General features: G+C 49.0%; 4 protein-coding genes across 7 annotated transcripts; 2 read left to right on the top strand and 2 right to left on the bottom strand.

Annotated features, from left to right (window-relative positions):
- The first annotated feature begins 1077 nt into the window (after positions 1-1077).
- Positions 1078-1639, top strand: LOC127762243 (E3 ubiquitin-protein ligase EL5-like). Its single transcript, XM_052286679.1, has one exon. It carries the CDS (start codon positions 1157-1159, stop codon positions 1637-1639), a length of 483 nt encoding a protein of 160 aa, XP_052142639.1. The 5' UTR covers positions 1078-1156.
- A 1049-nt stretch (positions 1640-2688) lies between these two features.
- Positions 2689-8142, top strand: LOC127762241 (pentatricopeptide repeat-containing protein At1g74900, mitochondrial). Of its 3 annotated transcripts, XM_052286676.1 has the most exons (5): positions 2689-4806; positions 4891-4996; positions 5107-5639; positions 6873-7082; positions 7190-8142. In XM_052286676.1, exon 1 carries the CDS (start codon positions 3078-3080, stop codon positions 4650-4652), a length of 1575 nt encoding a protein of 524 aa, XP_052142636.1. In that variant the 5' UTR covers positions 2689-3077; the 3' UTR covers positions 4653-4806; positions 4891-4996; positions 5107-5639; positions 6873-7082; positions 7190-8142. The 3 variants fall into 3 exon arrangements, with proteins under 3 accessions (XP_052142636.1, XP_052142634.1, XP_052142635.1); XM_052286674.1 differs by having other exon boundaries at positions 6873-8142; XM_052286675.1 differs by having other exon boundaries at positions 6818-8142.
- Positions 8143-11618: 3476 nt separating this feature from the next.
- On the bottom strand, positions 11619-13793 carry LOC127761880 (growth-regulating factor 10). Of its 2 annotated transcripts, none has more exons than XM_052286215.1 (3): positions 13457-13793; positions 13080-13352; positions 11619-12972 (listed from the first exon to the last, which is right to left on the bottom strand). In XM_052286215.1, exons 1-3 carry the CDS (start codon positions 13533-13535, stop codon positions 12689-12691), a joined length of 636 nt encoding a protein of 211 aa, XP_052142175.1. In that variant the 5' UTR covers positions 13536-13793; the 3' UTR covers positions 11619-12688. The 2 variants fall into 2 exon arrangements, with proteins under 2 accessions (XP_052142175.1, XP_052142176.1); XM_052286216.1 differs by having other exon boundaries at positions 11623-12966; positions 13457-13780.
- Positions 13794-20423: 6630 nt separating this feature from the next.
- LOC127763220 (bifunctional dTDP-4-dehydrorhamnose 3,5-epimerase/dTDP-4-dehydrorhamnose reductase) lies at positions 20424-24370 on the bottom strand. Its single transcript, XM_052287860.1, has 2 exons — positions 23586-24370; positions 20424-21280 (listed from the first exon to the last, which is right to left on the bottom strand). The coding sequence occupies exons 1-2, from the start codon at positions 24063-24065 to the stop codon at positions 20828-20830; spliced, it is 933 nt and encodes a 310-aa protein (XP_052143820.1). The 5' UTR covers positions 24066-24370; the 3' UTR covers positions 20424-20827.
- Between the last annotated feature and the right edge of the window lie 355 nt (positions 24371-24725).

The following is a 24725-nucleotide window of genomic DNA, read 5'->3' as shown; positions in this document are numbered from 1 at the left end:
TTCCAGATTATTGGGTAAAAAATTACCCATCATGCCACCCCACTTCCTCTTTAGACTTGCAAACCCAATAATCTAGGAAAGAAACAACTAACCGCTTATTTTACTACAGATTATAACAATCTAGTTTATAGTAATTTGACTCAATAATCTAGATTATAATAATCCTAAGCTGAAAGAAACAGAGCCTAAATCTTGCTGTCTCGCGGGTGATTTCGTTGATTAAAACAAACAATCGGCTAGGGAGTGGTTCAGTAGTTCTGATGTACTCCGTACCAGTGGATTTGGTTTTTTTTTTCTTGGTTTTTTCTCTATTTTGCCTGATCTCAGATGTATGCGTATCTTGTTTACAAAAAGCGGATTTTGTTTCCGTGTATTTTTTCGCCGCTGAGTGCATTCTTTTTTACCTCGCTCCATCTGATTTTCGATAGCTTCCATTCAATTCTATTCATGTAGACATAAGAACTCATGTTTCAGAACAATGGCCACAAACATGAAGTTCACTTTTGATCGTACACTGTAAGTACTCATAAAGTATGTGCATGTATAATTAAATATTTCTTTCATGAGATGTAGTAAGCACAATAGCTAGTCTATTGTATTAGTTGACTATAATATTATCTATAAAATAACATGGAGATAATGGAGCCAGCAGCATGCTATACTATTGACCTTGCTCTTAAAGCACACTACTACTAGAATCTACGGAGTACATATAAGATCCAGACATTTTTCTGTCCTTTCCGTGGGACACACTTGATGTTCTTTTTCATGTCTTGTGGCCTGAGGTCCTCTTGATTGGATAACGGACACATTGCTTTAGTCAAAAGACTTTATTCTGAAACCTGTAGACATGATGAGTACTAGTATATATCTAAACTTGGTTCGTTAGTGCATGCAAAGGTCATTATCGAATTTTGGTATGCTTGCTTCAAAAATAGATTTTGGAGCATGGATGCAATGGACCGTAATCATCCAGCATCGCTCGGCAGTCATCACAGATTCGCAGTTCACTGGAAAAAGTGCACCGGAGGTCCCTGACCTTGTCACCGAGATACGAAAACATCCTCAAACCGCAAAACCAGATACATGGGGTCCCTCAACTATAGAAAACCGGTCACCCGAGGTCCTTCGGTGGTTTCGACTCTGGTTTTAGGCTATGTGGCAGCTGAGTCACCGTGGGACCCACCTGTTAGCATGCCACGTCATCACTCCCTCTCTCTCTCTCTTTCCCTTCCTCTCCCTTTCTCCTCTTTCTCTCTCTTCACTTTTCTCCAGCGGGCATGGGCGGCAGGGGCGGCCGCAGCGGCGACGCTCTGGGAGCAGCGGGGAAGGTGGAAGGGGAGGAGGGGTCGACCCGGAGGTGCTGCGGTCGCTGCCGGTCACGGTGTACAGCCACAGCATGGCGGCGGCGGCGGCGGCGGCGGTGAAGGAGGAGGACGACAGCATCGAGTGCGCGGTGTGCCCCGCGGAGCTCGAGGAGGGCGACGAGGCCAGGTTCCTCCCCCAGTGCGGCCACGGCTTCCACGCCAAGTGCGTCGACATGTGGCTCGGTTCCCACTCCACCTGCCCGCGCTGCCGCCTCACCGTCATCGTGTCGTCGCCGCCTCTTCTTTCTCCCGTCCCGCCGACGCCGCCGTGATGCGCGACGACGACGTACGGGCCCGCCCGCCATGGCCGCGCTCACCTCCCAGACGTGCCCGTACTTTTCGTGGCAGGTGACGGCCGCATCGAGGGCGACGCCGCTGCTGAGCATCACGGCGATGCCGATGGGGGAGTAGGGCCGGCACGGAGTGGTGGTGCTTGCCGGCTACTCCTAGCCACTCATGTCTCCAACCCTTCCCCAAATCGCTCCACTGAAAGTGGCTCCGCGAAGGAAGGCTGACGCGGCCGCGCTCGCCGCCGCCACCACCACCGCTGGGACCTACTCTCCGGTTGCTGCCGCCGGGGAAAAGCGTCGGGAGAGGAAGGAGGAGCTGCGGCGCCACCTCGCCGAGGACGCCGACTGGCCCCGCGCCGATGGCTGCTCCTTCCACGAGGCTGCCGGGGCGAGGCGGCAGGCGACGAGGCGGCGGCGGCGGCTGCGAGGCAGGAGAAGGCGAGGGCGGCGGCGAGGCTACGGTCCTCGAGGTACTTGACGATGTCAGCGAGCCACTGGGAGGCGATGCCGCAGTTGTCGGAGAGGAAGTGGAGCGCCTCCTTGAAGCGGGACATCACGGCGAGGTATCCGGGGAGGTCGTCGGCGACGGCGGAGGCTGCGAGGAGCGGCGGCTCGAGGCTGTGCACGGCGGCGGCCGGCCTCACGGCACGGTCGACGTACTCCCCGACGTCATCGAGCGCGTCCCGCGGGGCGCGGATCGGGCGCACCGCCGCCTCCTTCGCCAGGAGCCTCGCCTGGATCTCCCTAAGTGGGAGGTGGACAACGAGTCGCCTCCGCGCCCGCGCCGCGGCGGCGCCCAACGCCGCGGCGCCCGCCCGCGCGGGGCCGCTTTGCCGCCGGCGGCGACGCAGCTTCATTGACGCCATTCGCGACCGGCCGCCGCCCTCGCTTTCTCCCGCGTCGCAGCCGCCGCCGCCGCCTTGTCGCCCGCCGCCTACTCTCTCGCCTCTCCCCGGCGTCGTCTGCCTCAGCCGCCGGCCGCCTTGCCGCCTCGTCGCCCCAGCCGCCGCCCCAGAAGAGAAGAGAAGAGTGAGAGAGAGAGGAGGAAGGGAGAGAATAGGGAAAGAGAGAGGCTGATGTGGATTGTCTGACATGTGGGGCCCACGTGGTTCCCACGCTGACTCAGCCACCACATCGGACAAAACCGGGGTCAAAACCACCAAGGGACGGTTTTGTTAGTTGAGGGATGCCGGTATCTGGTTTTGCGATTGGGGGACGATTTTGTATCTCGATGACAAGTTGAGGGACCTTGGGTGTACTTTTTCGCAGTTCACTTGACAGCTCGCAAGGATCCATATGACAAGAAGGCCACGTTTTGCCGTGGCGGGTTCATCTCGTTTGGAGATGGGCCTCTGGGCCTCATAGGCCGATACCCGATAGGCCGTAGCATCTCCGGGCTGTGAATTATTCGGTCCATACCATGCGATGCGGCAATGCACACTGCACGTTTGTTCCTTCCACGAACCGATCCCCTCTTCCTGGCAAGTCGCAACGCCGCCGAACGGCACGAAGCTCTCCAATGCCGCCGCTGCCCCGCCCACCGCCGACACCGACCTCGGCCGCACCAGCTCCGTGCCCTCGCCAGATCGCCGCCGTCGTGCTGAACCACCCTTCGTCCGCCCTCACGCCGGCCTCGACGCGCTCCCTCTCGGCGTCCCTCCTCGCCGTCGCGCCGTCGCTCCCGACCCCCGTGGCCGACTCCGTCCTCAAGCTCCTCTGGCACCACGCGCCGCGCGCGCTCCTCTTCTTCCACTCGCTCCTCCACCTCCCGCCGCGCGCGCACGCCGTGGGCCCCTCCACGCTCGACCTCGCGCTCGACCTCTCCGCGCGCCTCCGCCGCCCGCGCCAGCTCACCAACTCCATCCTCGGCCTCTTCCCGCGCCACCGCCTCGCCTTCACCCCGCGCACCTTCCCCATCCTCTTCGAGCGCCTCGCCGTGTCGCAGCGCCGGCCCGACCTCGCCGTCCGCCTCTTCCTCTCGCTCCACCGCTCCCACCGCGTCGCGCAGGACCTCCCCCTGTTCAACTCCCTCCTCGACGCTCTGTCCAAGTCGCGCCACGCCGGCAAGGCCGCCTCCCTCGTCCGCGCTCTTGAGCAGCGCTTCACCCCCGACGTGGTGACGTACAACACGCTCGCCGACGGATGGTGCCGCGTCAAGGACACCTCCCGCGCGCTCGACGTGCTGCGGCTGATGGTCGAGTCCGGCATTGCCCCCACGAAGACCACCTATAACATCATCCTTAAAGGCTTCTTCCGTGCTGGACAGCTACGGCACGCATGGGACTTCTTCCTCCAGATGAAGAAGAGGGGGAGTAAAGACGAGAGCTGTAAGCCCGACGTCGTCTCGTACACTACCATGGTTCATGGGCTGGGTGTTGCCGGGCAGCTGGAGAAAGCTCGCAAGGTGTTTGATGAAATGGCTAAAGAAGGGTGTGCTCCATCGGTTGCTACCTACAATGCGCTTATTCAGGTGATCTGCAAGAAGGGTAATGTGGAGGATGCAGTAACGGTGTTTGATGGTATGCTTGTTAAGGGCTATGTCCCTAACGTGGTTACATACACTGTGTTGATCCGAGGCCTCTGCCATGCTGGGAAGATTGACCGAGGTTTGAAGCTGTTGGAAAGGATGAAGAATGGAGGCTGCGAACCCATCGTTCAGACATACAATGTTCTTATAAGGTATTTATTTGAGGAAGGGGAGATGGAAAAGGGTTTGGATTTGTTTGAGAAGATGAGTAAAGGAGAGGAGTGCCTGCCCAACCAAGACACATACAACATCATAATAAGTGCTATGTTTATGCGCAAGAGGGCTGAGGACATGGTACTGGCTGCAAGGATGGTGGAAGAAATGGTGGATAGAGGTTATCTGCCTAGAAGGTTCATGTTCAACCGTGTGTTGAACGGGTTGATGCTGACAGGGAATCAGGAGCTTTCACGGAAGCTCTTGAGAATGCAAGAGAAATATAGACGTTTGCAACGAGAAATAAGACTGTAATTGACATTTGATGTTCTCGAAACATTTGAGATTATGTTCATCCTGAGGCTTAGTTACAGAAGTGAATTCTTGCCTTCAGAGCACCATATCAGTTTTTAAAGTACTCATAGGTGGTCCTATGATGAGTCCAACTGCAAATATCACTTGATTATTGGTATGTATTCTGAGTCTGAACATGAAATTCACTCAATTGTTTGAGTATAACAGTTAGTGTTCTTGGTTTTATCTTTTGTTTCAGTCTTTGAGCGGGCTCCTACAGAGATTTTTTCTTTATCTCTACTAGTGCAATTGCAGTTTGGAATGATAGGTTCCAAAGCTGTGTACCAAATGATTTATGGTGACTGGTAAGGACCTTCAAGCATGTTTTTGAGATGCAAACTTGTTATCTAAAAAGAACCGCCACTGTCAGGTTCTGATCATTTGTTGTCAACTTTCTTTGATGGTATTCTTGCAGCATCTGCTGGAATTCAGATAGAAGAGATCAATAGATTAGCAAACAATTGCAAGATGTGTTTTCACCCTGCAGGAGAAAACATAAAACATACTTTTTTTTAAAACATTACTGCATAATTTCACATGAGAATGCTTGGAAGCCATGCCCTCTTATGCACCAATGCCTGAACATTAGAAGCATTGATGTCCTGCGGATGAGAAAAGGTTCAATGCTTGAAACCTCAAGTATGCTAAATCAGGAAAGTACTGGCCACAGTGTCAAGAAAATCTCAATCTACCGCCACTGCACCATGCCTGGCCATTAGCCTGAAGGTCGGTGTATTTGGAGTGCGAGTATTGCAAGGCCACAGAGCTCCAGTAGTCATTGATTTGGCCAAGTCAATATTGATATTCCCAGGAGCCGATCATGTTGATGCGCTGCTAAAGAAGACAGATAGGGCATCTGAGCATCTCTACATCTGCACAGGTAGAGGGACGATAAAAGAAATCCAACAATCTGCAAAGTTTGCAACTGCAAATGATCAAACTGGCTAGGTATGCTGATCTTAGCCTAATGTGGTGGGATTTTTTTTATTTTTTAATTTTATTAATAGACCAATCCAAAAATATTGCGTTGTTTAGCCACGCCAACCATGGTGGCGTAGCCAAAAGGTTCAGATTTGGAAATACTTTTTGGAATGGTCTATTTATAAAATTTGAAAATAAAAGTCTAAAAAATAATTAAAAAAATCATGTGCTAGTGAATTGTTAGTTTCCAATAATAGGGTATAGATGGCAAACCCAATTCCTCAAACAAAGCAAAAAGAAAAAGAAAAGATGTCCATCATTTATATTATGGAGGTTGCATATTGGCATATGTATCTTGCTTTTTGCTAGTAGAGACTGTTGGTTTTAATGACTGAGTTTTTTTTTTGGTGTGTGTGTGTTGGGGGGGGGGGGGGGTGATCAATAACTGCTTTTTCCTGTGATTTTGTGGTGTACTGAAGTCGTCTCTTTTCTTGGTATGGTTTTCTTTGTATAAGGAGCTTAGTGTTGGTTTTTGTTAAGCATATCATTGGTTTTGATTAAAAGAAACATGTGATTGGTTGCAAACGGCCGATGGGAACACAAATGCTGCCATGGACATCTGCATGTTCATTCTTATGTTTTGCAGGTTATTTGGTTGCTGGGTAGCAAATGGGTAACTGGTCACTGCTGGCACGAAGCATTGTGCTGCCAATATTAAGGAAATAAGGAGTGCACCTGCTGTTAATTTTTCGTTCATAGATTTTGGTGTCAAAGTTAGGCTTATAATTCCTCCGTTTCACAATGTAAGACTTTCTAGCATTATCCATATTCATATAGATGTTAATTAATCTAGACATATATATGTGTCTAGATTCATTAACTTCTAAATTAATATGAGCAATGCTAAAAAGTCTTACAATCTGAAACGGAGGGAGTATAATATAATTGTGTGCTCCAGTTGTTCTGCTTGGTAGTTTCTTTCTGGAGTTTGCGAGATAGCTCATATTCTGTAGTTTACGAAAACCACGCTTCTCTTTGATTTCTGACTTAAGAAATATTGGGGGCAGTCTTAGAATGTACTTATCAATCAGCAATTTCCCTTCAAGCATGAGAGTTTCAGCATCATAATATGATAATATGGCATTCATGCGTCATGCGTGGTGGCCCTTATATTTTTAATTTTGCTTCTTTTTTTTCCCACGCAGAATTGGCCTGAAGGCCTGAACATAACGTGCTACCTGTGGTTGACTGCTTGTACAGGGCTACTGTTGAACAACATGGTTGGTCTGCAGGTTGAACTTTACATGTTGCAGAGCGGAGTTCTGTACAACCAAGCAAGATGCATGGGTCGTGGATGCATCATTGCATTCATTGACACGGGAACTAAAATCAACTTCCTGTTGGTGTTATTGCTCACCGTTCAACAGTGTAAAGGTGGACAAACCGTTCTCATCGTCAACAGACAACAGGGTATGTTTTGCCTTCACATTGGAAGATATTTTTTTGGTACGTTTTGGAGTTTTGGTGAAAACAAAGAAGTAGTAAAATACTCCTACATGTTACTACATCCGTTTCAGGTTACAAGACTTTTTAGCATTGCCTACATTCATATAGATGTTAATGAATCCAGGCATATATATATGTGTGTAGATTTATTAACATATATATGAATATGGGTAATGCTAGAAAGTCTTATAATATAAAATGGGAAGTATTTAACAGAAGGAACATATCGTGCATAAGAACACATTCAGCCCTGTCATTATACTTCGACGGCGTTATACACCATTATGCCCCAAAACAAAGATGATGAAGAAAATGGCCCACAGTTTAGTCCACTTGCCTTTTCGCCAATGCTCCAAAATCTCCAATGTGGCAACAGTGAAGGCTATGAGGCATACTGGACATCAGTTAGGTTACCTGATGATTGTCCACCGTAACATGAACATACCGAGTCAGCAGTTTGCCCTGACATGAACGTGCCGCATAATCCGACCATCAGCGGCCCCGGCGATTGGCAGGTCAAAGGAGTTTTGACGCGTAGCCTGCAGCGGTCAATACTATGCGACTGTGCGATAACAAGATCTGCATGCTAGGACTAGGTATCTGGTAGGGGCAAGCAACAGCAACCGCCATATGTAGTGTAATATTAAGGTGGGCCCTATGAATAGTGAATCATTGTTAGGGCATCACCAATATATATGGCAAAGTGATCCATATAGATGTGACCCACGTAAATAGCTTTTACCTATAACAATCTCCACAATGTATATGTATACAAAGTATCATTAGGAGAAGAGAGAGGAGTAGAGATAGATAATATAATTTATTCTATATGAGTAGTCCATATGCATATGGATACCTTTTGTTATTTTTTCTATATGGACTAGTTGTACAATGGTAATAGGTGGCTGAATGGAATATTCTATTGCTTATGGACTACTTTTGCACCACATTGTGGATGCCCTTAAAGCCATACCCACAATGCTATGGTTAGAATTTAGCCACAAGATGGACCCACATAGAATGGAAAAATAATTGTTTCATCTCTTGATCATGAAGTGAATGAGAGAGAAAATATTTTCTTTTTGCTTGTGGTAGACCTTAAATATAAGGTGTACTCTAAGCTAATGCTACTTTACACAATGTATATGGCTCACTTTACAAGTGTAATCATTGCCTTAAGATCACTTTTTTCATACATTGTGGTTGCCCTAACACTTAACAGCTACTACTAGTAGTGGTACAAGTATATTCGGACACGATCCAACTGAGATCCAGAGACCCTTAGAGCAAGTTTAATAGTATAGCCCATTACTAGCTTCAATTCATCTATAGTCGTTTTAATAGCCAATTCATACAATAGTTACTTACTATACTACTCCCTCTGTCTCAGAATATAGAGAGTTTTCGAGTTGGACACGGCTATTAAAAAGGTAGATATAATTAAGGAAAAAGTACGAATTACCCCCCTGAACTATCGCGGTCGTCTGAATTACCCCCCTGAACCCAAACACCGGACATTGCTCACCCTGAACTTTTAATATCGGACGAATTACCCCCCTCGACCCAATCCAGAGCGGTTTTGTCCTATATGGCGTACGCGTGGCAATCCAGTCAGCATTCTTTTTAAAAAAAATTGTGGGACCCATATGTCATACATACCCTTCCCCTCTTCCTCTCTCTCTCTTCACTCATTCTCTCTCTCTCGGGGTGCGCATGAGTGGCAGCGCGAGCGGTGGTGGGCGGCGCGCTGCGAAGCGGGGGTGGGCGGCAGCGCGAGGCGAGCGCGGCGTCGCCGGAGGCGGCGGCCCGTGGCTCGCGGTTTGCTCCCCCCTCGCCGCAGCCGCTCCTCCCCTTCGTTTCCCCTTCTTCCTCCAGGTCCAGCGGTGGTGGCGGCAGAGGGGCGATGATGGAGGCAACGAGCGCGGGCAGTGACGAGGCGAGGCGAGGCGGCGGCGGCGACGGCGAGGCGAGGTGGTGGCGGCGGCGAGGCGAGGTGGCGGCGGAGGAGGCGAGGCGGCGGAGAAGGGACGAGGCGAGGTAGGCTTTCTCCGGGACAAGCTCGCTGAGGTCCAATGGCGAGGCGAGGACCGGGGTGGCGGGCCTCGGGTCGTCCTATTCCTCTCTCTCTCTCTCTCTCACGCGGCGCGCATGGGCGGTAGCGCGAGCGGCGGCGGCGGGCGGGCGGTGGGCGGAGGCGTGAGGCGAGGCGGGGGCGGGGCGGTGGAAGGCGGCATGCAGGGGTGGGCGGTGGGCGGCAGCGCGAGGCGAGCACGGCAGCGGTGGCGTCGAGGCTGAAGCCCAAGAGGTGGTCGGCCACGACACAGGTGACTGGCGGCACGACGTCGTCGTCGTTATCGCCGGCGGCACGGTTGTTGAGGTCGGCAAGCAGCTTCCTGAAGTGGGGGAGGCAGGTAGTCATGGTGGCGTCGGCGTCGGACTCCGGTAGGCCGTCCGGGATGGTGGCGAAGAGGAACCCCGAGATTCCGGCCACCGCGGCGGCGGCGGCGCCGCGGGAGTGGACGAGGCGGCGGTGGTTGTACTCGCCGTCGCCGCATGCAGCCGTCTGCCGTCCAGCGCCCGCCCCCTCGTCTCGCGCCGCCGCCTCGTCTCTCGCCGCTGCCCACTGCCTTGCCCCGCACGCCGCCGTCCGCCCGTCCGCCGCTCCCTCGTCTCGTGCCGCCGCCATCCACCGACGCCTCCGCCGCTGCATGCAGCCGTTCGCCGTCCAGCGCCCGTCCACTCGTCTCGCGCCGCCGCCTGCCTACCGCCCGGCCCCGCGCGCCGCCGTCCGCCCATCCGCCGCTCCCTCGTCTCGCGCCGCCGCCATCCACCGGGTGGCCCCCGAGGTCGACGTGGCCGCGGCGCGCAGCCTCCCGGCGGCTGCCGCCTCGCCTCACCTCGCCGCTGCCTCCGCCGTCGCCGTTTGAACACTGAAGGAGAAGAGAGAAAGAGAGTGAGGGATAGAAGAGAGAGAAGAGAGAGAGAGAGAAAAACTGTAGGTGGGGCCCACCTATTTTTTAATAAATAAGTTGCTGACTGGACTGCCACGCGTACGCTACGTAGACCAAAACCACCACGGATTGGGTCGAGGGGGGTAATTCGTCCGATTTACATAGTTGGGGGTGAAGAATGTCCGGTTTTGTGGTTCAGGGGGTAATTCGGACGACTGCGTTAGTTCGAGGGGGTAATTCGTACTTTTTTCCTGTAATTAAATAGAAAGGGGTTGTGATTGGTTGAGAAGTGGAGGTAGGTAAGAAAAGTGAATGGTAGAGGGTTGTGATTGGTTGTGAAATGAATGTTGGTGGAGAGGTTGTTATATTTTGGGACAAATCCTAAGTGCTAAAAGTTGTTATATTTTGGGACGGAGGGAGTATTAATATATGGTCCCACCTGTCATACACACATTACGTCTTGGAGTCCGTGCTGCAGCTGGCTACAGATCTATAGTCTGCTACTCTTCTCTCTCATCTTTTATCTCATTAAATTATGTTTATAGCTGGCTAATAGTCTGCTATTGTACCTGCTCTTTAGACCCAAGATTCAGCATCGCACCCTCTCGGTCACCAGAATTTCCAATTAGCTCGTCGGTATCTTGTCGATGCCTTCTCTCCTTGTAGCCGCCTTGTATTCTAAAAGTATACTGAATCCGTCCATTAGACCTGATCTAGCCATCCTTGTTATCATCGACATTGCTAAGAGCAAGTATAATAGTAGGCTATAAGCCGGCTAAATGCTGAGTTGGAGGAAAGAGGAGAGGAGAGAGGAGAAGCGGGCTGTAAACTAACAGCCGGCTTGGACATAAGAACCAAGAAACTCTGTGAGAGAGACAAGTGGGCCTTGTATTAATTATGAAGAGCTAACTATTATATGAGTAGGCTGAGAGAAAGCTATAAAGAACCTTATAGCCAGCAGGTCGGCTGTATTATTAGCCTTGCTCTAAGGAACCACTATCTTCCCTTCTTAGCGTAGCCACCTTTTATCAATTGGAGAGCTTTAGATCTAGCCATCAGGCCAGATTCATATACCTTGGATGCCACTGGCACCGCCATCGTCTTAGGTTACTGCCATCGAGCCATAGTTGGCCACTCGGGTACCGCTGTCACCTCTAATTCCCGCTATCTCCATTCACGCCCCATCTGTCGCCACTGCCAAGATGTTCGTCGTGATGTCCTTAGCATGTTCAGGTTGTGCATGGCCTATCGAATATGTGCCTCCCCTCCAACTGCCCCTCCATACTTCTCCGCGAGGCATCACTGCCACCTATCTAAGCACCCTTTCTCGCAACCTCATTAGTGGCCTCTTCATGTGTCTATTTGCCGGCATTAGCCAACTCTTCTGCATTAGAGAAACCGCACGCACGCCACCGCGGGGTGCCTTCTCCATCGCCTTCACCAAATCCGGTGCGATGGGTGTGGGGGGGGGGGGGGGGGGGGGGGGGTGTCGTGCCAGTCGCCCTAACCGGACTGCCGTGCCATTGAGCGAGCGAACAATACCCCCAAACGATATGCCACACGACTATGCTTCTAGACGTCGATTCCCACAATGCCACACCACCATGCTCCTATCCGGCGAGCTCCTATCGACATGCTAGATCCAGGCGACTTCCGAAGAAAAGAGCATCAGATCCACAGGAGCTCCGTCATCACCGTGTTAAGCCTTGGATGGATGAGAAAGGGACCCGCCACGCCACCGTCCTTGCACCCACGCGGAACTCCGGCGGTATGCTCGGGCGGCAGAGAGGTCGAGGAGGGGTCGATGAGTTCGGGGTAAAACAACTGCACGATATCCCTATGATCTGCCTGCCAACCGTTCTCTGGAGTAGAATGTTCACATGATTTGGAAGGTGAAAAAAAATGTAGAGAAAACGCCTGATCAATCAGCGTTGCATTGCAGTTTGCAAATCAAAGCCGGCATTGTCGCGATAGGCGTCATGTTCAGCGAAGTGGAGTACAACGATGCACCCGATCACCGTTTCCATGCGTCAAGTGAGCAGCACAGCAGCAGCAGCAGCGTTGCCTGCGACCCAGCGAGTCATGCAGTGCGAGTCGGGACTTGTCGCTGGGCCACTGCACCACGCCCAGACAGAGAGCAGCATCCAATGCCTCACTCTGCCCGAGCCACTGACTGACAAGGTCAGTGCATGCAGGCTGCAGCAGCTGCAGAGCGCTCTCTTTCTCTCTCCCCCCGCGCGGCCCCACGACACGCCCCTCGCCGGGGCCCCCCGTCGCCCATGCCACCACCACCGCGGCCACCGCCACCGAGGCAGGCGCGCTCCCCACAACCCAACAAAAGAAAATTATCGCCGCACCTGCCGCCTGCTTCGTGTGTCGCCGGCCATCACGCGACGCACGCACGCACGTCTACAGGCGACAACCGCTCAAACTCAACAAGTACTCTACCTCTACTCCAACTACAAGCATCGCGTGCCATCGAACACGGTGAGAATTGTTTTGGCTTCAAAAGTTGCGAGGAAAAAAAAAAGAGTTACAGGACATGACATAATCCCTGCGGATTTGGGTTTTCCCATGCGCCGAGACAAACAAACAAACGGGCGCCGGTCTGGTCACTGGTCAGGTGGCGCGCGCGGCGCCGTGGGCGAGGAGGACGCTGGTGGGGGAGAAGACGATGCCACCGCCGCCGCCGTTGTTCGCCGGGGTGGCGGCCGCGGAGGCTTCCACAGGCTTTCTTGAACGGCCGCGTCCGCGGTGGACGTGCCGCTCGCAGTACTTGTGCCCCGGCACCACGTCGCGCGAGCACCGCCACTTCTTGCCGTCCGTGCGCCTGCACCGCCCTGGGTCCGGCTCCATGCTGCTCCGGTAGTCGAAGCACAGGTTCCCCAACCCCATCACTGCCACTCAAATGTCAAAAACGGCGTCCACATTATCGAATGATCGGAAAGCTCGACACCAATCAGGCCAAACGCAATGAGAAGAAAAAGAAAAATATCTTGTTGGCACGTACGGGAAGGGAAGCGGTGCGGGCCGAAGGAGGAGGACGCGACGCTCTTCCAGATGGGGAGCACGAGGTGCACCGGCACGGGCGCGCCCGCGGCGAAGTAGCGGTAGATGAGCACCTGGTGCTCCAGCTCCTGCTGCTGCATGAACGTCAGCGCCGTCGCCTTGTCCGCCGCCGCCGCCGACGCTTCCACGTCACGCTCGCCGCGGCTGTTGCCGCCGAGTCCAAGCCCCAGCCCAAGACCCACCGGCGGCGGGGGTGCTGCCATGGTCACCACTCCTACGAAAACACACACGCCAGACTTATCAACACGACTTGCACACAAACACGATTACATGTTCGCTCAAAAAAAAAAAAAAGAACACGCTTACACAAACACATACCAGCATTCGGGTCAGCGCCGGAGAGGCGAGGCAGCTTGGACGGTGGCTGCGGCGAGTCGGCTTCCTTCTCCTCACCCATTCTGACAACTCGGCTTGTAACTCCTCGCTCCTCGGTTTCGAACTCAATGGAGGTAAGGTTTGGGGTTCTTGGTGGGAAGAGGAATGAAGAAAGAAGATGGGGGGCAGTGAGTTGTCAGAGGAAGGGTGAAGGAGTGGGCATATATTTATGCGTGCGACGGCTCCCCGTCGTCTGGTCGCCCGGTAACTTGTGCGCAGAGGTAATAACGGAAGCTGAGGGGATGTGTGGGCTGTACAATTGCTTGCGGTGGGCGCGCGCGGAGGTGTCGCGGCGTCGGCCCCTGGCGCCGGGAGATGACACGAATGAAAATACTTTCGACATTTTCTGGGCGTTGGACGGACGGGCTTGACAGCCTTTTTATCGCTTCTGCTCGTTTACTACTTTTCGCGTTGGATGGACGCAGCAACGTGTTTTTGTGAAAAACGGATGCTCGGATCACGTGTTACTATGGTTGATAAACCAACGTGTTATTACTACTATTGTCGCTCTCTCATCGCCAATTCTATACCGGGAAAAAGTGCACCATGCATTTACCTATATAAGTTTTGGTAGGCCGACCTCCATTGATTCTAATTCTGCAATATTCCCATCTTACGAAAAGAAAAACAGGGTATATAGAATGTCGTTTTGTGCTAGGTTGGCAACGGGATATGACGAGAGTGGGTTGGACAAGAATGGCCTTGGCCCTAAGGCCCTAACCCTTGATTCCATCTTCCACAACCAACCGTGCTAGCTTCTTTAGGCAGAAACTTGACGGGGCCCAAATACCTGATCGGGCCATTGCACGGTCGTTGGTGTGCAACTGAGACACACCAAATGGTAAGATGCAACGGTGGAGGAGATGGAGATAGCAGGGTGAGAGCTGGTGAGGTGCCACGCTAGTAGAGGTGGATGTGGGCGCATAGAAGCCAATGCATGCGAGACACGATGGCAAAGACGTGAACTCGTTTATGAGCAGCAAGCGGTGGAAGGTGGAGCACGAACCTCACGCAAGACATGATCGCGACTCATGACTTGTACCGTAGGCGACGTTGATGCCATTGGAGTCACAAGCAAGAAGTCAATGGTAGGTTGGTGTAGGTAGCGGGGTGACACAAATCGAGTGGTTAAAAGAGGAATTGGGGGGGGGGGGGGGGGGGGGGGTTTGGTGGATCTGGCAACGTAGGTTGCCAAAGATGGTGTACGCTTGGTGGCGTGGAGGAAGCTTGACACCGGAGTTATAGAAGAAGATATCTACTCAACCATACAGTCCATCTAGATAGTAAAGAGGAGGTGGCCAACCGTGGTGTCGTCAAGGCTATGGTGGCGATGACGGGCGCATCTAGATGTCTAGTGAGAGCTAGAGGAATTAGAACGGATAGAGGGGATAAGGTTTTGGTACATGAATCTTGGTGAGATCTCAGCCATTGGAATTTGAGTGATTCTTTCCACAAGACGTTCATATGACACTAGACAACCCCGGTTTGTATTCGAGCCTACTAAATGGGTTTTCTTAAGAATTATGAGTTGTTTCTATTGGCCTTATCGTTTTCGAGGCCTCATGGTAGGAATGGATCCCTGGCCTTGGTTATGCACAATGGAACATCCCCCCTCCTCGCGCATGTGGAACCCATGGGGCAAAATCTACTCCGTCCCAAGCCTCATAGGGGCAGAGACATACCCCAATGGGATTTGGCCACCCTTAATGTATATGCGTATGCAAGTATGCAAGGAAAAAGAACTCGTGATTTCTAGGCCTACCAGGCTAGTTGATCTACAATTTGTCTAGACTCATGTCAAAATATGCACATGTTAATACATGTATGTGTTTGGTGGGACCGTACGTTCCTCGTGCACTAAAGGCTAGACTTCCGATCTCTTTCTAGTTTAGCTTTTCCTAGTATGTTTGGAGTTTGGATACGCGCGTGTCCCCTGAAATGTACCCTTAAATGAATATAGCAACCCATCTTCAATATTTTTCCCAAGTTAGAAATAGGTGCTATTTCCACAGCTTTCACGAGCTTGCCTCGTTTTGCTTGATGCATTTGTTTTTAGATATTGAATAGTTTTCTTTCCTCGACTTGCTCACATGACTAAAGATTTGTAGTAGCGATCTCGTCCAAGCGAGCAATTAGGGTTCCCGGTGACCATAGCTTCTTGCAAGTAGGATTGTCCAAAAAAGGCTCGAAGGCTCCCAAGCAACACAAAGCTTTGTCGGCATCAGGTTTGTGTTATAGTGATGAAGGGTGTTTTGGAAAACTCCTTGTAGGATCATAATCCTATATTATCATTTGAAATAAAGTTTTGGACACCACTGAATTCTATAAAATTCCTATCAAATACCTTAATCCATACAAGTTTTAGAAAAATTTAACATGTGATCGAATCTCACGGAGAGTTTCTTTGAGTATCTACCTTTCCTAAAATTCTTCTTTTTTTTTATCAAATGGTATTTTTTGTATTTTTACGTGTTTTACAATTCTCTACTTTATATTTATGTTGTTGTAAAAAAAAAGTCTACTCCCTCCACCCCAAAATATAACAACTTCGCCCCCAAAATTCTCTTCTTGACCAATCACAACCCCTTCACCATTCAATTTTCCCACCTACCTCCACTTCTCCTCCAATCACAACAACTCCTCATTTAATTCTACCAACTTTCTTAATAATCGTGTCCAACTATAAAAATGTTTATATTCTGGAACGAATGGAGTAATGTATTTTATATTCCATTTTGTCAATCCTATGTTTCAAAGAAATTTTAGGGCCCATTTGATTTGGAGGAAAAACATAGGAATTTTGGATGATTTCAATCGTATAGGAAAAAAATCCATTGAATGCCTTTGAAACAAAGAATTGAATCCTATCTTATCATGTGAAAATCCTATGGAATGGACAATCCTATAGAGATTTTGGAGGAAATTTAGCAAGAGCTTCAACCTCTTGAAAAATTTTCTGTGAATCTATCTCTCTTATCCGATTCCTGTGTTTTTCCTGTGATACAATCAAACGGTCAAATCCCATGTGTTTGCAATCTTTTGTTTTGCACTTTCATTCCTGTCAGAAGCCTTTGTTTTTCTATTTCTATGTTTTTTTCATTCCGTTAGTGAAACTAGTACGTAGGCTTTGTTTAGTTCCAAACTTTTTCTTCAAACTTCCAACTTTTCCATCACATCAAAACTTTCCTACACACATAAACTTCCAACTTTTTCATCACATTGTTCCAATTTCAACAAAATTTCTAATTTTTGCGTGAACTAAACACACCCGTAGTACTAGCATTTCTTTGGATGGATGTCGGATGGAGTGAGAACGTTCCATGGACATTGAGTGAGAAAGCTCCTCGTTTTCCGCGCGTACGCTTCCTAAACTACTAAATTGTGTGATTTTTTACAATAATTTTCTATAGGAAAATTGCTTTAAAAAATTATATTAATCCATTTTTGCAAGTTAAAATAGTTAATACTTAATTAATCATGCGCTAATGACTTACCTCGTTGCTTTGTTTAGTTCACGTCAAAATTGAAAGTTTGATTAAAATTGGAATGATGTGACAGAAAAATTAGAAGTTTATATGTGTAGGAAAGTTTTGATGTGATGGAAAAGTTAAAAGTTTAAAGAAAAAGTTTGGAACTGGACCAGCCCTGAGTTAAGCCCGCTTGGATCTACTCGCCTGTCACGTGAACATTGGACTCCTCCTCTGACTTCTGACAACATGTCAGCCTTTTGTTTCGTTCCGCGTTTTCTATTGCCTCCGCCATACCGTGATGAACTTCGAGAGAGAACAGAAGAAACGCACACTGACGCTAACCCGCATTACAAATACGGACTCATTTGTAAACACCGATCGTTAACAGAACAGAGAGAACGAAGAAGAATGAGAAACTACCGCCACAGGCAAGTGGCAACCTGCGCGTGCGGCGAGCCGGGGAGGACGTACGGTGAAACCCAGAGAGGGGCTGCAAAGGAGGCTGGTTACATCCGGTCTCCACCAAATTTTTTTCCCAGCGCAAGGCCTTGCGTGATTGCGTGAACGTTTTTGGCCACGGCGGATTTCGCGGTGGGGATAGCTAGCGAGCGACGGAAAAGCGGAGGCGATCTGCTTCGCTTCCTTCCTTTTTCTACTAGGTCCCCCCTACTGGCGGTTGCGCATGCAGCTTGCAGCAGCAGGGTTGGGCTGGGCTCGCCGCGCGCTGATCTCCGATCCAGAGCGGGGCGGGGCCCGTGGATCGGCGCGTGCTACGGATACTGGAGCGAGGGCATGGCGTGCCGTTGCTCCCGCCGACCGCGGCCGCGTCCACCGTTTCTGTCCGCGTCTACGCACGTCAGGGCGTGATTGTGCTGCTACGCGTACGTATTCTCCGTGCTCGCGATCATGGTGTCACGGACAGCGAGGCTGATCGCGGTGGGGGGCGCCGTCTTTGGAGTTGCGTTGCTGCAGGGGTTACCCCACGGCCCAGCTGTCCAACTCGTGTCGCTACCTGCCAGAGCTGGCCTGCATGCCGCTAGGCGTCGACGTCGTCGCGTGCTGTTCGGGAAGGACGGGGACCGAGTCACCGAGAACGTGGCGTCGGAAGGTATCCTATCTCCGGCCGGGGATAGCTATGATCATCGGAGTCTGATAATCTGTCCATGGCGAATGCTTGGTGCTGGCGCCTGGCAGCCTCTCAATCTACTCCAACAGCGTCTACTCAGAGGACCGGGAAGCAGATACCCTATCTCGATAGCTTTGCAGCATGCGAACCGTTCATACAGCCACATAGACCAGTACATTAACAATTTACAGCCCGGCGGCTCAATCAGTCAAGATGTCAGTCCGCCCGAATTGTCGTTTGCCGCGCTTTGCTCTGTTGGCCGCCGGTAGGCGGTGGTAGAGGGAGGAGTAGAGAGCGAGAAGCCGAGAACCGTCGTTCCACGAGCTTCTTCTGCACAGGAGCAGTTGGAAGATGCGTGGCCATGCACCACAGTGCCCATCCGCGGCGCGGAGAGGCAGCCGGCAGCCAAAGGCGTAGAAGGCCAACAAGGCAACAACCCGCCCATCTACTGATCTACAGCGGTCTAATTTGACTGACAAAATCACAAAATATAGAGTTTAAAAAACTAAAGACTGACAAAATACATGGACTTTGTTGAAAACACTGGATCATTACAAATGTTTACGATCCAAAACAAGGACTTAACAGAAAATTGATAGGATAGTTAGGGATGTAAATGCATTGATAACAGTTCAAAATAAAGGGTCTGGTTGCAGAAAATAGGATCGGGCATTGATAACAGTTTGAAATAAAGGGTCTGGTTGTAGAAAATAGGATCGCTCCAATGGTAGGATAGCGTAGGCATCGGGCGCCCGAAGGAGGAGTGGAAAAATCGGACACTGACGCATGCGTGCAAAACCACTGTAAATTATTTTTCTCTTAAATTATTTATCCAAATCATGATCTGATTGCACCATTACATTCGTTGCAATTAAATCTTTAAAACAAGACCACACATGGATATATTCCAATGAAATTTTTTTAGCTTATTATTGAATTATTTTTAAATGTTGCATAATGTTCCATCAAGTATATCGGAATTGTTTCACTAAGTAGATCGAAAATGTTTCAGTTGTTTAAATCAGACGTTGTTTCACCTTATATAAAAACAATGTTTCAGCAAATAGTGAAAGAATGTTTCAGTTCACTGCAACATTTGATCCATACATAATGGAACATTATGAGTACACTAGGTGAAACACTTTTGGTGGAAAAAAATGAAACTAATTCCCTTAATAGATGGTTTCCAAAATATGTGGGTGATTTGTTGCAAAAGAAAAAAGAATGTTTCAGTTCACTGTAACATTAAATCCATACATAGTGAAACATTATGAGTACACTAGGTAAAACATTTTTAGTGGAACAAAAAATAAAAGGAATTCCCTTATTAGAGGGTTTCTAAAATATGTGAGTGATTTGTTGCAAAAGAATGTTTCAATTCAACTGATCGTAAGGATTCTCGCGATGGCAGCGGTCTGAAACAGGGACGTAAGTGTAAAATAGGGCTAATTAGATGGCCGCATAAAACAGAGAAGTGTTGCTAGGGTTTATTTGGGCCGTGGTGCGCTAGGCGTTCTGGGCTCATCCGTATTGAATGCTTCCGCCAGGAGCGAGCAACAGCAACCGAGTTGCCGACATTGAGCTGGTATGATCTACAAAATCATTTTGATTCCTCTAAACAAATACTCCCTCCGTTTCTAAATATTTGACACCGTTGATTTTTTAGCATATATTTAACCGTTCGTCTTATTCAAATTTTTTTATGAAATATGTAAAACTGTATGTATATATAGAAGTATATTTAACGATGAATCAAATGATAGGAAAATAATTAATAATTACTTAAATTTTTTTGAATAAGATAAACGGTTAAATATATTTTAAAAAGTCAACTGCGTCAAATATTTAGAAATAGATGGAGTATGTATTTCCACGGAGTAGTTGATGAGGTATACATTTTCTTCTCTGATGAATTATTGGCTTGATTTATGCTATTCATGATGGTTTTCCCTCTCCCGGTCCCCGGCACAAAATCTAACAATGGAAAGAAATTAAGAAATCAAAGCTAATATGCTATACCTTGTGACGATTCACCCTCCTTCAAAAACAAAATTTGAAATTCAGATGTCTTAGTCCCGTTCTTTTCTTCAACAAGAGTTGGACGAAAATTAAGATTTTTTGGCACGCTTTTCAAACTTCTAAACGGTGCGTTTCATACAAAAACTTTCTATATGAAAGTTGCTCTAAGATATCATATTAATTTAATTTTCAAGTTTATAGTAATTAAAACTCAATCAATCATATGTTAATACCAACTCGTTTTGCGTAAAAAAACTTAATCTTCATCTTCGAGAAAATAACATCACCTTAGTCGATACCATCAAATATCAATATATTAGCTGAGAATTCAATGTATTACATTACATGTTACATGAAGGAAAGTCCAAAGCCATTTCCTATTGAACAACACGCAGTGCAACTGACTGTATTCCAATTGTAAGATACAAACAGAGGAATCTCCACCCTTACCCATTTCCCACGGTATTCATACGATCCAGAAGACATACAAAAGTTGAACTATATGGCACCTTGCCTTGTTCTATGTAATCAATATGACGGGACGGGGTATGACTTCCTATGAGAAACCTATCTGCTTCAATAACAATGCACACACAGGGAAAGAGTCATCATGCATGCTTATTGATTGTCACCAGGGAGAGAAATGTCAATTTATATGGAATAAATAACAACAACATTGTGTGCAGACCGTTCCATTTGTCAAGCCTTGGACGTCTTCTGATTTGGCTTGAAAACATACCTTACCAGAGAATCCTTGATTGACAAAAGTTCTGGAAATTCCGCCTTCAGCTTGGTACAATCAAGCTCATTATTGCTTCTCGGTGCAACTATGACCTTGGCTTGCTCCTCCAGGGTAAAGTTCTTCCAAGAAAAATTCGGATCAATGTAATCCCTATACATTTCCAATATTTCATTGTGGCTCACCACGCCAGGATTAGTGAAATTCCAGATCCCAGTGAGGTTTCTCTTTGCCATTTCGATTGAGATAGGAAGAAGCTCATCCAATATTGTCATTGAATTTGGTATATCAACCACTTTATCATACCGGGCGATTTTAGTGATGAAGTTGCGAGGATTGGACAGATCGGATGAAATAGGCATCCTTACACGAAGTGTACATACATTCTCGTAGTTTTTTAGCAGTTCCTCAACCTGTTAAAAACAATGCTAAGATTAACTGTGAAATACAAGTCAGGAAAAATAATCTGATTTAAAAATAGAAACTATCATGAACATACAGGACCACAAGATAGCATGGTAACACAACAAACTACTCTAACCAAATTCAGACAAGTGATTCTGCTAGTGAGAGGATCTCTCTCTGTGAGACTAGACACCATTTTGTTCGATAAATAAACAACTGTTTGCAAAGATTCAAGATCATGGCATATAGGGGATTCAAAATAACTCAAAAAACATACTTGTGAAAGTAAACGCATATTTGGTGCTTCTCATCTAACTCAACCACCTATAGGTTGAAACTTCGAAACAAATTGTGGAAAACAAATAATGTGGCTATGAACAATAAACTTGACACTTAATTGGAACTCGCAAAGTATTCTTTTCTCTAGTATTACAAAATTTCATCCAATTGCGCTACATATTCAGCATATTCATTTCATATCGGTATGTTTTCAACCTACAGAAGTTAATGATTTATTTTTTTTCTACCCAGAACATCCAGCAGAAAACCTACCAAGTGTCAGAACACAATAGTTTTGGTCACACTATACTTACAATGCACGTCAGGAGTTTATTTCTTTAAAACTAATGCATGCACTCCAAGAAACAATGATCTGATAATGCCAGCAAGGAAACAATCCTAAAACAAGATGAAATGCCTCTGTAACCTTGGCAGCAATCACATACATGAAGGGTAAAACATATACAATTCTAGTAAAGTATATGGTAGCACATTTTAAGTCGTTAATTAGCTAAACCTATAGAAACTCCAGATTCAAATAGCACAACTTTCTGTCAAAGTAAAGGCTAAGCCTATAGCTAGCATAAAGTTAACACTCCCAGAACTTCAAGATGTTGACAGGATTTCTAGTGTCAATCTTAGCTATTTGATTCAAGGAAACTTGCTACCCTTTATTTATTAAAATTGGCCAAGATCATGGAGAATGTTACACAAAATCAAAGCATGATACTATGAAAAGTTTAAAACTTAGAACTAGTGTGCAAATGTGCATGGACCAATAACAGATCAGAATGCTCGACAGACCAAAATGAATACTGTGTTTTGATTCCAGAAGGCAGAAGGAGACATGTTCCTGCAAGCTTTACTCAATAGTCTGCCATCATTACAACTAGGAGTAAGTCAACCCAAGCTGTCAACATTGTCAACCATAAGGATCTGCATCAGCACGCTGACCAAGATATTGGGGATATTGTACAGACCGCCATGCAAAGTCATGGGCATGCAGTTCCATCCTATCCACTATCCGTTCTCATCTGACGGTGCACACTCGTTGCCCCAATTCCTTTCTTCTCCTTGCTCGCTTCACTCGGTAGTTTCTTGGCCCGCCGCGGCTGCCATCATCGGCTCAAAAACTCCTTCCATCTTGTAATCGGCGATACAAAACACAGAAATGGACTAACCGTTGGCAAATCTTTCGGCCTCGCACCTCATCCCGGTATCTACCTTCTTGGCATCCGAATCCAGAGGTGCAGCCGTGTGCACAGAGATGATTCATCTCGACGAAGAGATGGCCGGAACATTTGATTATGGTTGAGTACCAGTGAGAGTCCATTAGTTGGAAGAAAATGCTCGTATTGCAGAAGGTGATGTTCACATTCAGTGCTTTGGGTAGAGGTCATGCAAAGGGAGAAGCTTTTACCGGATCTAGCAACCACCTATCACCATTTTAATTGTTACAACGACAATCTGACTAAAATAGCCTACAGCTTTCCAGCAGCTGAAATTGCGATCTGGTTAGGAGTGACGGTCATGGCGACCGGCCTTGAAGGTGCAGACTCTGAAGGGGTGAGAATGGATGGTGGATTGAGCAGAAGAAAGGAATTGAGAAAACAAGTGGTGTGCACCGTCGGATGAGAATGGATGGTGGATTGAGCAGAACTGCACGCCTGTGACACTGCTAATCACAGTCAGGGGATCCGCTTCCTGTACAGACCACGCCAGATCTAATCAAACGAGAACTAATCAATACTAGTACTGGCATGAAACTAACTAATCATACGTCCCTCAAGGCCTCAACCAAAGTGTCACCTTTCACTCCATGATCACACAAAACCATAGTTCCAACTTTCCAACGTGCAATTACACATCGTCATCGTAAACTAAGCAAAATGGAGCCGGCCGGTTAGCTTGCTCAGATGTGCACATAGTACATTCATTGTGGATAAGAAAATATATGGCCGTATATATCCGGTTGGATGCCAGGTAAAAGAAACCCTTCTCTTAAAAAAAAGAAAGAAAAGATAGGTGTCATACCATGGCCTTGGTTTTGGAGTAGAATGATCCGACGAAGTTGGGCGTGTCCTCCTCCTTGAACCCGATCCCTGTGCCGAGCTGGTGGCCGGCGTCGTACTCGAAGATGCAGCCCGTGGCGTAGTTGATGAGCACGAGGCCGCGGGCGCGGCAGACGTCGGCGAGCGTAAGCGTGCCGCAGACGTTGGAGCGGATGGTCTCGGTGCGGTGGGTCTCGCACCAGTCGACGTTGGGGCGGCCGGTGACCCCCGCGGCATTGAACACGTGGGTGGGCGCGACCTCGTCGATGTCGGCCTCGAGCTGGGCGCGGTTCTCGAGGCGCCCGGCGCCGTAGGCGAAGGGGATGCCCCGCGCGGCGCAGAGCTGGCCGAGCAGGCCCCCGATCCACCCGGTCCGGCCGTAGATGAGGAACTTGTACGCCTGCGGCTGCGTGGTCTCCGCCGACTCCGAGGTGGAGGAGGAGCCGTTGGTGGCGACGCCCATGCCCGACGACGCGGCGCGGAAAAGGGTGGCGCGGCGAGATCCGGATGGGAGGTGGGAGGCCGGGAGGGGAGAGTGGAAAATGGAGCCTGTCTGGGAGGGAGGAGAGGTGAGGTGGAGAAGGGGGATGGATTTTAATAGCTACCGAGGTGAGCTGATGCTGTCACCGATGTGCGCGCGGGTGGCGGGGCGGCGTGTGCTGCACCGACGGTGACGCTGCAGCGGTGTGGTGCGGCCCTGCAGCACCTGGCGTGATCCACCATGATCCATCGCCGATTCGTCTGTGCATCCGCGTCGCGATTTTGCGAGAGAAATGCCATCCACCGACAGGCGCAAGCGCAAGACATACCACTACGTACTGACATACTGTGCGCGCGAGCTACTAGACTGCACGTCTGTACCAGTATAGAAAAGTCTGGCTCCCACAGCGTGGAGTCGTGAACGGTGCGTTTTTATTTTAGAGGGCGGAATACGCGAGGGGTGGTAGCCGGCGGGATGATCGGGGGAAGCGAGCATGCAGCAGGGGCCATGTGATTTGGTGCTTGGGGAGGAGCGTTGAGACGAGGCCTCCACGCCTCTGGCGACGCGCACGCGCTGCTGCTAGCGCGCTAGCGACAACCGGGCGCGGTAGATCCACCGATCCCACCACACATACCGCGAGTC

The sequence above is a fragment of the Oryza glaberrima genome, chromosome 2 (genome assembly GCF_000147395.1).
Source record: "Oryza glaberrima chromosome 2, OglaRS2, whole genome shotgun sequence".
In the NCBI taxonomy this organism is placed as follows: domain Eukaryota; kingdom Viridiplantae; phylum Streptophyta; class Magnoliopsida; order Poales; family Poaceae; genus Oryza; species Oryza glaberrima.
This window is presented reverse-complemented; position numbering and strand designations above follow the sequence as displayed.

Bases quoted from the DNA above. Each gene is read 5' to 3' on its own strand.
- LOC127762241 (XM_052286676.1), top strand. From the start codon at position 3,078: ATGCGATGCGGCAATGCACACTGCACGTTTGTTCCTTCCACGAACCGA.
- LOC127763220 (XM_052287860.1), bottom strand. From the start codon at position 24,065: ATGGGCGTCGCCACCAACGGCTCCTCCTCCACCTCGGAGTCGGCGGAG. The intron at 21,281-23,585 runs GTATGACACCTA...TGTTTTTAACAG, and splicing joins ACTCCAAAACCAAGGCCATG to GTTGAGGAACTGCTAAAAAA.
- LOC127761880 (XM_052286215.1), bottom strand. From the start codon at position 13,535: ATGGGTGAGGAGAAGGAAGCCGACTCGCCGCAGCCACCGTCCAAGCTG. The intron at 13,353-13,456 runs GTATGTGTTTGT...GTGTTTTCGTAG, and splicing joins CGGCGCTGACCCGAATGCTG to GAGTGGTGACCATGGCAGCA. The intron at 12,973-13,079 runs GTACGTGCCAAC...TTGACATTTGAG, and splicing joins CCCGCACCGCTTCCCTTCCC to TGGCAGTGATGGGGTTGGGG.
- LOC127762243 (XM_052286679.1), top strand. From the start codon at position 1,157: ATGTGGCAGCTGAGTCACCGTGGGACCCACCTGTTAGCATGCCACGTC.